General features: G+C 38.0%; 1 protein-coding gene across 1 annotated transcript in view; it reads right to left on the bottom strand.

Moving 5' to 3' along the window:
- The window catches only part of GMPS (guanine monophosphate synthase), a 47,782-nt gene extending 32,927 nt beyond the window's left edge, over positions 1–14,855 (bottom strand). Inside the window, exon 1 of the mRNA XM_058188315.1 lies at positions 14,505–14,855. Coding sequence (XP_058044298.1) covers positions 14,505–14,531 — 27 coding nt within the window. The 5' untranslated portion in view covers positions 14,532–14,855. The remainder of the gene's footprint in view (positions 1–14,504) is intronic.
- Between the last annotated feature and the right edge of the window lie 623 nt (positions 14,856–15,478).

The raw sequence follows: 15,478 nt of genomic DNA, 5'->3' as shown, positions 1-15,478 counted from the left end.
ACCAGGCCATATTTTAATCATGACTATTTCATTAAACTATAACAGCATTCTTTGTTTTGAATAAACATATGATTTAACATGATGCGTAAAACCTTACCTATGGCTATTATTGGAATTAAGATTGCTGGAAGAAATATCAACAACCTCAGATATGCAGATGATTCCACTCTAATGGCAGAAAGCGAAGAGGAACTAAAGAGTCTCTTGATGCGGGTGAAGGAGGAGAGTGCAATAGTTGGCTTGAAACTCAACATTAAGAAAACTAAAATCATGGCATCCGTCCCTTTCAATTCCTGACAGATAGATGGTGAAGAAATGGACGTAGTGACAGATTTTATTTTCCTGGGCTCCAAGATTACCACAGATGGGGACTGCAGCCAAGAAATTAAAAGACGCTTGCTCCTGGGGAGGAAAGCTATGGCAAATCTAGACAGCGAACTAAAAAGCAGAGACATCATCCTGCCAACCAAAGTGCGTATAGTCAAAGCTATGGTTTTCCCAGTTGCAATGTATGGCTGTGAAGGTTGGACCATAAGAAAGGCTGAGCACCAAAGAATTGAGGCCTTTGAACTCTGCTGCTGGAGAAGACTCCTGCGAGTCCCTTGGACTGCAAGGTGAACAAACAAATCAGTTCTAGAGGAGATCAACCCTGACTGCTTTTTAGAAGGCCAGATCCTGAAGATGAAACTGAAATACTTTGGCCACCTAATGAGAAAGAAGGACTCACTGGAGAAGAGCCTAAAGCTGGGAAAGATTGAGGGCAAAAGAAGAAGGGGACGACAGAGAACGAGATGGCTGGATGGAGTCACTGAAGCAGTAGGCATGAGTTTAAATGGACTCCAGAGGATGGTAGAGGACAGGAAGGTCTGGAGGAATGTTGTCCATGGGGTCGTGATGGGTCGGACACGACTTCGCAACTAACAACAACAAATGGCTATTATACTATAATATGATACTATCATATCATACTAAATCATGTTTTAATCATAATTTTTAAATAAGCCATTGTGTTCTGGTTTAAAATAAGTCATAAGCCATGGCCTTTTAAGATGAAATGGCTAGGTTTATGGATCAAAGCCTTAGTAAATAACCTAAGGACAACTCACAAATTATCACTAGCAGCAAAACACAAGTATTGCTATTTATATTAACTGTTTCCTAATGTGATTTGATTGCTTATTTGTACCCTATGACTATCATTAAGTGCTGTACCTTATGATTCTTGACGAATGTATCTTTTCTTTTATGTACACTGAGAGCGTATGCACCAAGACAAATTCTTTGTGTGTCCAATCACACTTGGCCAATAAAGTATTCTGTTCTGTTCTGTTCTGTTCTGTTCTGTTCTGTTCTGTTCTGTTCTGTTCTGTTCTGTTCTGTTCTATTCTATTCTATTCTATTCTATTCTATTCTATTCTATTCTATTGTTTTGATTTTGTGCATAACAGAAAGCAAATGACTTGAGCTGGCTATAACTGTGCTTATACTATATCATGGAAAGCTAATGTAAGAGAAAGAAATGCCCAGAAGTTGGTTTGTATTGTGTTCATATCTCTGTACAATAAATATATAGTTAAGTAACAAATGTATATTTCCATAATTCCTATATAAAGGATAAAATGACATTATGTTTCAAGAACTTTGTTTTAAAATTCTTCTCTGCCTTCCTCCAAAATCTAAGGTAGCATATAAATGCTGGTATATCTCCTATATTGCCGCCTATTCACCCATGGCGACTCAAGGTGGCTTACAGAATATAAAAATGCATTTAAAACAATAAAAACGAACAAAAAGAATCATATAAATTAATATAGTACAATATATTAATATAGTACCCTGTGGAACGAGCTTCCCCCTGGACTTCGACAATTGTCTGACCTTAGGACCTTTCGCCGCGAACTTAAAACCTATTTGTTCCGTCTCGCTGAACTGGCTTGATCTTTTAAAAAATTTTTAATCTGATTAATTGGGGTTTTAAATTTTTAATAATTTATAGGGGGTAATTGTGTTTTAGTCTTGGCCAATTGAATGAGTTTTTTAAGGGTTGTTTTAATATTGTCTGTTTTTCTGTATTTTAACTGGCTGTTCACTGCCCTGAGTCCTTCGGGAGAAGGGTGGTCTATAAATTAAAATATTATTATTATTATTATTATTATTATTATTATTATTATTATTATTATTATTATTATTATTATTATTATTATTATATATAACAAAATCACCCCCCACCTCCTACCCCACCCCCCGGCCCGGCGACAGCAAATGACACAAGCCATTTAATGGGCTTCATCCCACTCTGGGTTCCCCAGGCCCATTGGCAGAACCAGGTCTTCAGCACCTTCCCAGAAAAGTATTAGAGAGGGGGCCATTCTAATCTCTGGGGGAATGATGTTCCAGAAAGAGGGCGCTATCACGGAGAAGGCCCTTCTTCTGGGTCTCACCAGGTGTATCTCCCACAGGGATGGGACATACAGCATTCCCTGCCTCCCCTCCTCTGATGGGTCGGGTAGATGTGCCCGGCAAGAGATGGTCCCTCAGATAACCTGGACCGCAGCCATGAAGGGCTTTAAAGGTGACAACCAGCACCTTGAATTGCACCCGGATTTAATAAAACATATTTTATTTATTCTTCAATATTAACTGTAATTTTTTTAAAAGGCACTCCCATAATTTCTACAACATGCAACATTACTTTTCTTCCCCTAGACAATAGGTAAACTTCAACTAAATGTTTGCTGTTAGGGTTTCTGTAAGTCAGTCAACGTTGGTGTTGATGAAAGTGACAGAGACAGAGGGGGAAATAATGCATGCAGACCATGCCCTGAACTATGGACTATGCAAACTTTCCCCAACCTGGATGCCTTTCTCAACAAGTATGATCTCATAAATGATCATATTATGAGAATTTTGGCAATTGAAGTCTCCAAATTATGCAATAGTGTTCTTGAAGACAAACGTATTACATTAACCCCTCTACCCCCTCCCACTCCAAAGCAGACATCAACTGAATGTCAGAATCAGACTACTATAATCAACTGTGGAGGAATGAGAGAAATAATTACAGACTGAAATACAGGATACAAAATGTTCTGGTCTTTGACCAGGGGTGCAAAAAGCTAGACACAATGGAACTGGAGAACTCATGAAATATGGTTTCCTTATAGTATGCTATGTGATTTGCTTAATAAGAATGTGAAAACTACATCTGTGCATGAAAATTAGAAAATAATTTTATTGTTTAATGAAGTGTGCCTAGAAACAAATTTGTAGAATTCTGACTGAAAGGATATTAGAATTTAACTAGTATACAAGTTGTTAAATTTTAAATAATAGAATTGACAGTTGGTTATTGAATATGATAGGTGTGCAGTATGTTGGAAGGAAAGCATGGGTAAGAAAAATAGAATATTTCTTGAACACTTTAGTATTGAGCAAAGAATAAGACAAGGATATGTGAAGCACATTAGGAATATAATGAATTTATGGATAAATACATTAGGGGACAAACATTAGAGCGATTTTGTTTGTGGATATGAAAATGCACACAAAACTATATTATTGGCCGACAATCTGAATGATTTCAATTACTGTTAAAATAAAAAATATGGATCTGAAAATAAATATATTGAAGACCAAGACAGTTATGTTTGACAAGATCTGTAGATTAAACATAAATGGTAGAATGAATGTAAATATTAATGTAAATGTTAATTTACATTAAATGTAAATGTTAATTTAATCTATGTTGGTAGAATGTTTATTAAACATGGAAAAATAGATTTTAAAAAATCAAAATTTACCAATATTGGTAGAGAGTGGCTAGTGTATCATTTGATGCAAGGAATGAACTTTTGTCAAAGGAAGGGAAACAGCTGCTTGAAAAAGCATGCTTCTACCCACTTTGTTATATGAGAGTGACCGTTAATTATGTCATTTGGGAATGGGCACTTAAGGAAAGATAAGATCAAGAATGAATGAGCACAGAATGAATGTGAACAGAATAAAAAGTGAATGAACAGGATGAAATAAATACCCTTAGGTAGCTTGATCACATGCCGGGAACAGATAAAGATCAAATCACAAAGCTGTCATTTCCACCAAATCACAAAGATGTCTTTATTCCAAACTTTTCCAAATTGAAAATACTTATTTTTCTCTGTATACATGCTTAACAAAGGTGTATGCATGTAGAACAGACACCATATTCAAAATCTGTCACCAATTTTAAATAGTATTCTACTAGAATATTCTTATCAGATTGATCTCAAATTGTTGTAATAGCTCTAAGATTACCATATTCATCAAATGTTAAGGCAATCTTAAATGTAAGTATACTAGGCTGCAACTTAGACAAAAAAATAACAGAAAGAATTTGATATAACAAGAGTCCCAAAATACAGGTTATTACTTCCATTCAGTTCATACATCATTATATATTAAAGTTTAAAAAAATAACTGTTTTATTGTATGACACCAAAAGTCTCATTTGTAAGATGGACAGCTATGTACATTTGTCAAATAAATAAATAAATAAATATCTATGGGCATACGAGGTTTATACTAGATAAGCGCAAAATCAGATTTTTAGGAAAACAGTGAAGGGATTATTTTATTTCTCCACTTTTAATCATGGAACAAGTGATTCATAAGTACTGAGCTGAATCTCCAGCTACAGACGTAATGTTAAAGATTAGGTAGAACAGTGCTGGCATATAGCAGATGCTTCAGATTTCCAGGATGTACTTTAAAAAACAACAAACAAATAGGATTTACAAGTATGATGAAACAGAATTAGGCATAAAGGCAAGAGTTTGTTCTGAGAATCAAAACAGTCTAAAATCCTTCCCCCCACATAAATGTGTTCCTAACTTTCCTAAGGTCCAAACTTTCCTAGGGCAGTAATATAATTTGGAGTGGTAGGATAGTCTCATATTGCTTGCTTTTCTATTCTATTACTTGCTTTTCTAGTCAATCATTCAGTTGCTTCTAATTCATTATGGCCAATAGAAAAGAATGTGCTAGGAAGTGCCTCCTTGAGTTCTTCTAATCTTATAGCTATGATTGTAACCAGATGTTACAAGATGTTCTTGAATCCTTTTTGCCTTTGATTGTTATAAGATTTCCTGTTTCCACACTAGGTATCCAAAATATCTAAGTTTTAGCTTCATTACTACTATTTTTAGTGAGCAACCTGGCTTGATCTCCTCAAGCACTGAACGATTTATGGTTCCATTCACTCAATGAATTCTCAACCATGTTCTCCAGCAGCAAAATTCCAAAGCATTAATTCTTCTTTTGTTAACCTTTTCAATTGTCTATCTTTTTGTTACAATTATTAAATAGATTAGGAGTTAGTAATCTTACCAATTTTTTGAAACCTACAAATAAATATCCTTAGAGATATGCTGCTTTTCTTTCCCTAACAGGGATGATTCCTCTCAAAATGATACACTGGAGATAGGACAGTTAAAGGGGCACCTTTTTCTTGTGTGTTCTGGAAGAAAGGTTCAGAAATCTTCTTACATGAGAGAGGACCATTGTTTTCTGGGTTTCCAGAAGTGGAATGTTAGAAAAAAGAGTTAAAAACATTTCTGAAAATTACAAAGGAGAGAGTTGTATGAAATTTGTTTAGATATTTTCAGATGTTGATGGGTCTTCTCTTTCTCCTCCTCCCCCCTCCCACTTCCCGGTGAATAGGATGTCCTGTCTGCACTACAGGGCATGGACTGTCAAGAAAGCTCCAATATACCATTGACCTACAGTGCAGCCCAGGTAACCAACAGTGAACATGCCATAGTTGATATCGGAAATAATAGTTTTCATTCTATATCAGGGGTGTCAAACACAAGGCCCGCAGGCTGGATTTGGTCCACGATGTTGTCAGATCCGGCCCATAGGGCTGTCTTGGAAAATGTAAGGGGCCGGCCAGCATTGCTTCAGCCCCTTCTACCCGCGTCGCTTCGGCCCAGTCTACCCAATACAAAGAGGAAACATGCGAGCAGTTTGAAGAGTGGTGTCAAGCTGGCCCTGCTCACCCACTCAGCCACACCACCCAGTGAGTGGTGTCAAGATGGCTATGCCCACTCAGTTGCCAACACCCAACCAGTCGGCCCCCCAAGGTCAACCACAGTCCTGATGTGGGCCCTCAATAAAATTGAGTTTGACACCCCTGTTCTATGTGAATAATGTTAACTAATTAAGTTGGCTAATATAGGAGAACATAAAGAATAAAGTTCAATACTACAGTAGATTTTTTTGTATTGAAAGTGACTATGCTTTGGTTTCTGGACAAGATGGATATTAGGTTCTTATTAGACTTGTTTTGAGGACGAACTTTTACAACCTTTACAAAAAAAAAACAATGAATTCTATCTGACAGGAAGGAAAGATGCCAGAGAGCTGGAAAGCAGCCAATATATCATTAATACCTAAAGAAGAACAAGATTTTACTTTTAATAAGAAACTGTGGGTCCATATCATTATTTAATAATGACAAGATGTTTACAATGATTCTGCTAATAGACTGAAAATAATTTTGCAAGAATTTATTCATGAAGATCAATGTGGCTTTTTACCTAAAAGACAGTTAAAGGACATCAGAAACGTGTTGGACATTTTGGAATAATTGAAGGAACATAATGAAAAACAAGCTTGATTGATTTTCTTAGATGTTGGGAAAGCCTTTGACAATTTGATCTGGGATTTCTTCTTCAAGGTTTTGGAAGATATGAATTTTAACGAGAAGTTTATAAAATTGATAAGATCAATTTACACTTCACAGAAAGCACAAATAATTGGTCATGGAAATCTATCAAAACTCTCCCTGTGAATTACAAAAAAGAACAAGACATGGATTCCCATTATCTCCTCTCTTCTTTATTTTGGTTCTTAAAATACTGAATAGAGATAGATAAGAGGATTGAAGAAATAAAGATTAAAAAAGGAATATACATGTTAAGAGCTTTTGTCCTTAACCAACTTGGTGTTGGTTCTGGAAGATCTTTTAAAAGGAATTGAAATATTAATAGACAAATTAAAAGAACTTGGCATATTAGCAGGTTTTAGGATTAATAAACAGAAGGCAAAGATGTTAAAAATATAAAACTAGAAGATCAAACAGAATTGATGAATAAAATGGATTTTAAGAATGAGAAGAAGGTAAAATATCTGAGTATCACTATGACAAATTTGAATGCTGTTATTTAAAAGAACTATGTTAAGACATGAAGTTTAAAAAGACATGTTAAGGTAGGAGAAACTTCAACTATCATTACCGAGAAGAATTTGTGATAATAATTAATATCTTTTCTGGAATTGTTTTGTTTCAGACAACACCTGTTGTTACAAGGGGCACACCATTTAAACAGTGGCAGGACATATTAGTCTGATTATTCAACATTTCAGTTCATAGACTGTATGTCAGAAGGTAATTGATTTTATAATAGAATGTATTCTCTGCTGCTTAGCATTATGCAAGAACTAAGTAACTACATTTATTCAATCAAGCAACAATGATTTTTAATATCCTGGCTTAATACCAAAAAATAACAATTCCTCACGGTTTCAGTAAGGGTTCACTTTTAACACTGAATTATTGGGGAAAGAAAAGTCCTTTCTATCCAGCAACCCAGTACCATCCTGCATATTCCTTGGTAGTGGGGACAGTTCAAAGTATTTGTGAGGCATATTAAAGGGCAAAGAACAGTTCAACTGGATATCTTATGTAAGTCTTCCTTCATAATTAATTTTCTTCGCCACTATTTAATCTTATCAACAGTGAATATCCAGTTTTGCAAATGGTGAGTAGAACCTTTCATAACAAGGTAAATCAAAGATAAGAGATTATCAACTGTAATAAAGAAGACAAAGATTGAAACAGAGAAAATTATTAGGAATCCCATAAATTCTCAGCCACCTCTTCTTCATGGCAAGTATGACTCACAAATATGAAGCTGAACTCAGCCCAGAATTACTGGTTTCAGACATTATGTTAATCTACATCTTTTCACTGGAGCTTAATTTAGCCTGTTCATTTCTCTGTAACATTAAGAAGCCTTTAGATATGCACTTACTATACTATTATTGTAAAGGCCAATACAGATCTTTTTAAATGGAAATAAAGTTATAGATACTAAAGTTATCAGTGACTGGTTGGTGAAGATCAGAGCCAACAGGATGCAAGGCAAGACAGATCTTCTAATTCAGGAGGCTCTTAAAATGTTTATGGTACTTGTTTGCAAACTCTACTTGTGTGCGTAACTACTACTTAGCTAATTTATTCATTGGCTAATGATATAAAACAGTAGAAGTAAATTATAAATAACATAAATAGCAGCAGGAATCCAACCTTTTATTTCACTGACAAAGTGGTGGATCTAATTACGGTTTTGAGATCTATATCAGTGTCATAAAGAGTGTAGAAGGGGGAAGGACACTTATGATTCTGTTATTAGTCATTTTAGCTATGTTAGCTATGGTAAGTTGCCTTGATTTGGCTTCTAGGCATTTCAGAATTATTTTAGAAACTGAATTCTGAAGTTTATGACAGCCAGAGTGAAATGAAATCCTTCCATGTGTGTGTGTAGTTTTTATTAAAGCAATTTTTCAAACAGTACCAATTTTGAAGAAAAAAGGCAAAATCCTTCCACTTCTGCAACCATATTGAAAGATTCTAAGCACAAACTTGTGATATAGACTGGTGGAATGATCTTGGAACATACCATATTTTTCAGAGTATAAGACACACTCCCCCCTCCAAAAATGAAAATTTTGATGCGTCTTATAGACCATATATGGGCCTGTTTTTGGCCTCCCAAACCCTCCGTTTTCACCCTCCCCAGCCCCCAGAAGCACTATGCAGTGCTCCACACATCCCGTTTTTGCCAAAAATGGGCCCATTTTTGGCCTCCTGAACCCTCCACGTGTCGTTTTCTCCTTCCCCAGCCCCCAGAAGCACTCTGCAAGCAAAAAATGGGCACGTTTTTGACAAAAACAGGACATGCGGAGAGTTTGGGAGGCCAAAAAATGTGCCAGTTTTTGGTCTGCAACATGCTTCTGGGGAGGGGGAAAACAAGAAATGCAGAGGCCAAAACCTTTTTTTTTCTTGTTTTCCTCCTCTAAATCTAGGTGTATCTTATAGTCCGGTGCATCTTATAGTCTAAAAAATACGGTATTTATATGTTATTTTATCATTAGATGCCTTAACCAATATTTGAGCAGAAAAGCAAGCTAGAGATCCTCTGGAAAATAATATATTTTTTAAAATAGAGGTACTTACATGAAGCTGCTAACAAGAATTTTATTTATTGCAAGAGGAAATTGTTGTTTGTTCAATCTCAACCCATAGAACTGTTATTCAAGTCATGGTTAGTCATATGCTTTCATCCTAAATGCATCCATAGAAAACTAGAATAGAATTCTGTAATGAACAATCTCAGATGCGTACAAAATTAGATAAAAGGGGAAATCATTAAGAAACTAGGAACATGTTGGCATTTTGAATCAGAGAACTTGATTCATTAAAGAACATTATAGTAGTCAAAGAAGAAATGAAATTACAAGAAGTCCTTTTTATCCACTTTTAAGCTATCAGGTTGTATGCTTAATTTAAATCACAAGAGTCTGCACTGAAAGAAATCATTTCATTCACGATAAATCTGATGTTTTCCATGGCTGATCAACCAAATAAACTAATTACATGAAAGAATGTTTCAGTCATATATAATGTACTTTCTTAGAGGGTTTAAAGAACTATATAGGAATTTTTTACAGAAAATAAATAAATAAATAAATAAATAAATAAATAAATTTTTGGGCTATAAATAAATAAATAAATCAAAAGGGTTGCATTGCCTTTTGCAAGTCTAAATTCTTTGCTTTGGTGCTGAAATTCTCAAAACATAGGACTGGTTTAGCAGATGCTATTGACACAGCTGCACTACGAAAGAACAGATGTGAGTCAGGCATTCAAAGCAAGTAGTGGGAAAGATAGCAAACAAACAAACCAACACATAGTAGATCTGAAACTGCTTGACTTTGCAATGTTTCCATTGTCGATTTATCTTCCTACGCTATTTACTGAAAAGTAGATATTTCAAGTGAATTTAAATGTCATTTCAAAAGCAGTGGGGACAATGTCTCTGAGTGTAAAAGTCATGAAGTAGAGTGCCCCAGTAGATATGGAACTTTTCTTTTAAATGCCAGCCAGAGAACTGTCATCCTACTACTACAATATGCTCAGAAATGTCTACGCTGTGGAACTCCAAATGGATGAGCTAGGGAAGCAGATCCCTGCCATTAACAGAAGCCTGTTCTATATGTCTTAAGAAACTATATGATCACTCAGTTCAGTCCAGTGTTCTGTTTTCCGCTATGCTCTTTCCCTTGAAAACTTTAATATATACCAGGGACATCCATAAAGGGCAAGTGATGACACGACAGATACTGTGGCTTATACTAGACACCTATGCTACACATATGGGAGTCTTTTTGCTTCTGACCTAATGTAATGTGTGATTCTAATCCTTGGCTATAAGAGAAGAAAAAAGTTGGTATTTTGGAGAAAACTAAACCATTACCACAGCAAGTCAAAAAGTCTTGGATAGAGTTTAGTTTTTGAATTTAGAGTTTAGTTTTTAAATAAATCACAAGTAAGTGTAGTCCATAAACTAAGCCATAAACCTTGATTTACCAATGACAATATTTGAATTCAGACAAATTACATTTTGGCTTAACTTTTTCAATGACTCCTTCACTAAGAGCTAGGAATGAGTGAAGATGAAAAACCATCTTATATTCTTACTAAGTGTAAGTAAATCAGGTGGGTTTAGAGAAATACTTTCTTCTTTTTTTATTATGAAATCTTTAGAAAATACAAGCATGAGACTGGGACTTTTAATAAGCATGAGACTCTTAATCTCAGGGTCATGGATAGCAGTCCTTCAAGGTCCCTTCCAACTTTGTTGTTCTGTTCTTTTCAGTTGGGGGTGCTCCAACATTGGAGATACTAGATACTAAAGATACTAGACAACCATTTATCTGAAATGGTACAGTCTCCTGCTTGAGCAGTGGGGTTGGACTAGAAGAGTTCCAAGGTCCCTTCCACCTTTGTTACTCTGTTCTGTTCTGTTCCCACTATCACACCAGATGTATGCATCTTGCAAATGCATTTAAAATGTCTTCATATTTTCAGAAAGTTGGAGAATGGAAACCTGCATTCCTATACAGAGTTAAATACTCAACACATCTGATTCCAATGCTCCTGTCACTACTGAATCAGAATGGACCACTGTAATGAACTTTATATGGGACTGCCTTTGAAAACTGCTGAGAAACAGCAATTGGTGCAGAATGTAACAGTTCACATGTTGACAATACAAGCATATAACGACAATTTTATGGGTGCTAAATTGATTTCTATCTGATAAACTAAAAGGGTGCTTGTTTTAAAGCCTTACAAGGCCTGACTTGAAAATATCTTTAGGCTGCGTCTTCCAGATAGAACCAATACACCCAATCAGATGGGGATGTTCAGGGTTGCCTCAACTTACAGGCTGAGATGAAACAGTTGAGGGTCTAGAGCAGGGGTCTCCAACCTTGGTCCCTTTAAGACTTGTGGACTTCAACTCCCAGAGTTCCTCAGCCAGCTTTGCTCAGCTTTGCTGGCTGAGGGGCTCTGGGAGTTGAAGTCCACAAGTCTTAAAGGGACCAAGTTGGAGACCCCTGGTCTAGAGGTAGCGTTTTTCCATGGTGGTCCCCACCTTATAACAGAGCTTCCTTTTCAGTGGTTGAGAGGTACCTAAATCTTTTATTTATTAAATTCATATAATGATTATTTCCTCCAGGAAGGGCTTTTGAAGTATAACAATATTAACTATAATCGTGGGCCAGAAGCATGGTTTTTATCCTCTAATATATTAAACTGCTGTTCTGATATTTTTGGTACATTATTATTGTTTGTTTAAATCACAGAGAGTTTATCTGAAATTTATGGAATAAATGTAATAATTAAATAATGCATTTACTCAGGACTATCTAACTTTCCTAAAGATCAGGCTACAAGTAAACTAATGTGTACTTAGACTAAAAAATAACTGTTGTCTAGAAAAACTTTCTGCAAAAAGCAGGAAAGACACTACTCCCACCCCCTCTCTGTAAAGCATAGAGCCAGACCTAATCTCAAGATACCAAAAGTGAGTAATTTAAAGATGTAATTTAATGCATTTAAGATGCATATTTAAGATCAGAGAAACTAAACTACTACTAAGCTTTCCTTTTCTTTTTGCAAAATGACCATTCAAGAATAAAGTGAAATTCTGTGGTAAATACAGAACTCTATAATACTGGCAAGATGAATAGATAGATAGATAGATAGATAGATAGATAGATAGATAGATAGATAGATAGATAGATAGATAGATAGATAGATAGATAGATAGATAGATAGATTAAAAGGAATATATAACACCAAATAAAACAAGTGTCTTCTCCCTACAGTGGCTCTTAATATCAATATTGTGGTTTGAGAATTATTCTTGCCATCATCTGAAATTCTTACATCAATTTTGTTTTCCATAAAGAGCCAAGAAAATACATATAAAACATTTATGTTGTCAGCTCCATAAGAGATTTTTAAAGAGACACTGATCTTAACACTAGCAGAATGACTCCTCTTTTTGACACAGCCATATTCCCAGTTACAATTTAAAATCATACAAACTAGTCTGTATGTAGCAAAAGAATATTTATAATGCTGGGTTTAGAGGGAAACATCTAATTCTAGTTGCAAATATTATTTGTATCACAAGCCAGAAAAATATATTTAATTTCAAAAATACACTCCAAAGAACATAGGCGCCCCCAGAATTCATTCTAAGTAAGATGCATTAAAAAAAAGATATAGCTTGCTATTTTATCCACCATCATTCATTCTAGTACTCTAATGCTTTTGTGACTAAATCAAATCTCATTAACAAGAGAGTTTGAATCAAGTTAACTAACAATAGATAACTTTATTATCATTTTTTACTGTGCGCGCACTGGCTCACATTAAAAATAAAACTATGCCATTCATGTTGTTAGCCCTCCCCCAATTATTTTCTATAAAAAGTTCTTATGAGGAGGTTCTGAATCTGTGCAAAACAAACCTGCATTTGGCTGGCAGAGTTTACTTCTTTTTAAGTTTAATCTAATGGTGCTCAGACATAACAAATTTTGGAAACTCTGGAAATGGCAATGTCTGAGGAGACAGATGTCTGTGATATACTGTAACTGTTAAAATCCAACTGTTAAAAAGTTTTTCTTTTCATTGACCTGAACAAACATGTTTTAAGTTTATCTTATTTTAGGAAACCGCATCAATCATTAAGCTACAGCAAAACAAGCAACGATGCAGCTGCGGCACCAAAGATACAAATACCAAAACATTTTCTTTTTCAAGGTGAGAACCTTGAAAACATTGAACTAAGAAAAACTACGCTTCAAAGACCAAGTATGCGTTTAAACTTAATATGTGTGCGTTGGGGAAAAGAGTCCAGGGCAACCCCTTGATTACCTCAATAAACAAAAGTTTAAGAAGTGTGAGGAAAACTGACATGCTTTCCTAGATTTGCCACAAACCCGAGAACTTTCATTCTTTGGAAAAGAACAACTTACTGGTTTAGTTTGTGGATACGAGGAGGAACAAACTTATAACTTCAACTGAGGGGGAAAATAAGGCTCTTAAAAAGACAGGCGGGCGGGGGCGGGGAAACCCGTAACAAACAGTTGGCGACTGAAGTAAGTAGCAACGGTTCGAAAGTGAGACTTATCTCTCCATTTCCTTACTCTCCCCGCCACCCACTCCTCGCCTTTTCTCTTTCTCTCCAGCCACGCGCAAAAGGGGAGAAGGGCCACGAGGCTGCCAGGCGTGTCTGGAGCAGCCTCAAGCCACGCGGGACCGCGGTGGGGGTGGGGGGCCGGCAACGGGAATGTGCCCGAAAGGGGAAGAGACCACCACCACCGGGCGGCAGACTTCCAGACCGGGCGCTCTCCTTCTCTTTCTCCCCGGTGCCCGGGGTTTGGGGGAGTAGGGGGTGGGGAGAGCCAAGTGCCAGTCACCCTTCTTCGTGCCTCTCCTTCCTCATCCCTCCGCCCTCTTTCCCATGTGCCCGGCATGAAGCCTCCTCCCGCCGAGGAGGAAGGAGGGGGGGGGGAAGAGAAGGGCCAAAAGGAAATGCCGCTGCTGGGAATGGGGATTTGGGGTGGGGGACGCGCGAAAGGAAAGCCTGCTGCTGTTGCAGACGAAGCCCGGGGAAAGGGGGTTCGGGAGGGAGAGAGAGGTGGGGGGGGAGGAAAGCAGGTCTGCCCTTGCCACCGGCTCCCGCCTCTTCTCCCACGCACAAAGCTCCCGGAGGAAGGTGGCAGGCCAGGGAAGGCACCGCGCGCTTCGCTGCGAGGCTGGCTTCCCCTCCCGTCCGTCTTCTCCCCTCTCATCTTGCCGTCCCTTCCGCCGGCGCGGCACTGACCTTGGCTTCTCCATTGCACAGAGCCATAGAGCCGGCCGGAGACAAACACCCAGACTGGGGTGGGGTGGGGTGTGGGACGAGAAGGACGAGCGAGCTCTCCGCGCCCCTCCGCCTGAGAACGAACCCAGCAGGGCGAGAGTCGAAGCTGCCGCGGACGAGCCGCTAACGCCGCTGCTGTTCTGGTCTCCGCCGCCGAGATGAGCTAATCCCACCGCCCGCCCCGAGAAGACGCGCCTCCCGCGAGGAGGAGCCGGGTCCCCGCGACCCGCCTTCTTCGGGGCCGACCGGGCGTGCGAGAGACAGAGAGCGAGCGAGGGAGTACGGCTGGCGGCCGCGCGCGGAGCCCGCCTACTGACGACCGACCGAGGCGCCACAGAGGAGGAGGAGGGAAATGAATACATAAAACGCTGCTTCCTGGAAGTCTTTTTCAGCGGGAAAGGCGAAAGGAGCAGCAGCACAATAAACATTTTGTTTTGTTCTTTCAAGGGGGATCCTGGAAAGGAGCAGCCGCGGGGTGAAGAAGAAGCAACACCCAGCGCTCTCCTTAACTCCCTATCCCGTTTCCAAAACGGGCCTGAAAAATAACGAGTACCCGTGATGAGAACTGTTAAGGGACTGGGACATGCAACAAGAAATCTTGCATCTTTCCGGTGGCTGGAATATTCTGCACTCAGCTGAATACAGAGTACTTTTTTTCTGAGTAACCATGAGGAGATTGGGAAAGAGGAATGCCTGTGAAAATTTAATTCCCCAACTTCTCACACTTCTCTTTTTGTCAGGGTCAGATGTTTTATCTCTCCAATTCAATGATTTTGTTCTCTTAAGGTAGAAGTTTCCCTAAGTACAGTGGAAGCTGGTCATAGGATAGAAACTAATGAAAAAGAAACAGCGGGTTAAAATGGGTTGCCTGCATCAAAACAATTGACCCTCCCCCACTGCTGAACCCAAGGGCTATTCTTGAGTTGCCAGCATAA

Source organism: Ahaetulla prasina, chromosome 6, assembly GCF_028640845.1.
Source record: "Ahaetulla prasina isolate Xishuangbanna chromosome 6, ASM2864084v1, whole genome shotgun sequence".
Taxonomy (NCBI): Eukaryota; Metazoa; Chordata; class Lepidosauria; order Squamata; family Colubridae; genus Ahaetulla; species Ahaetulla prasina.
The sequence above is the reverse complement of the archived record's forward strand: the minus strand, read 5'-3'. Positions and strand labels throughout refer to the sequence as shown.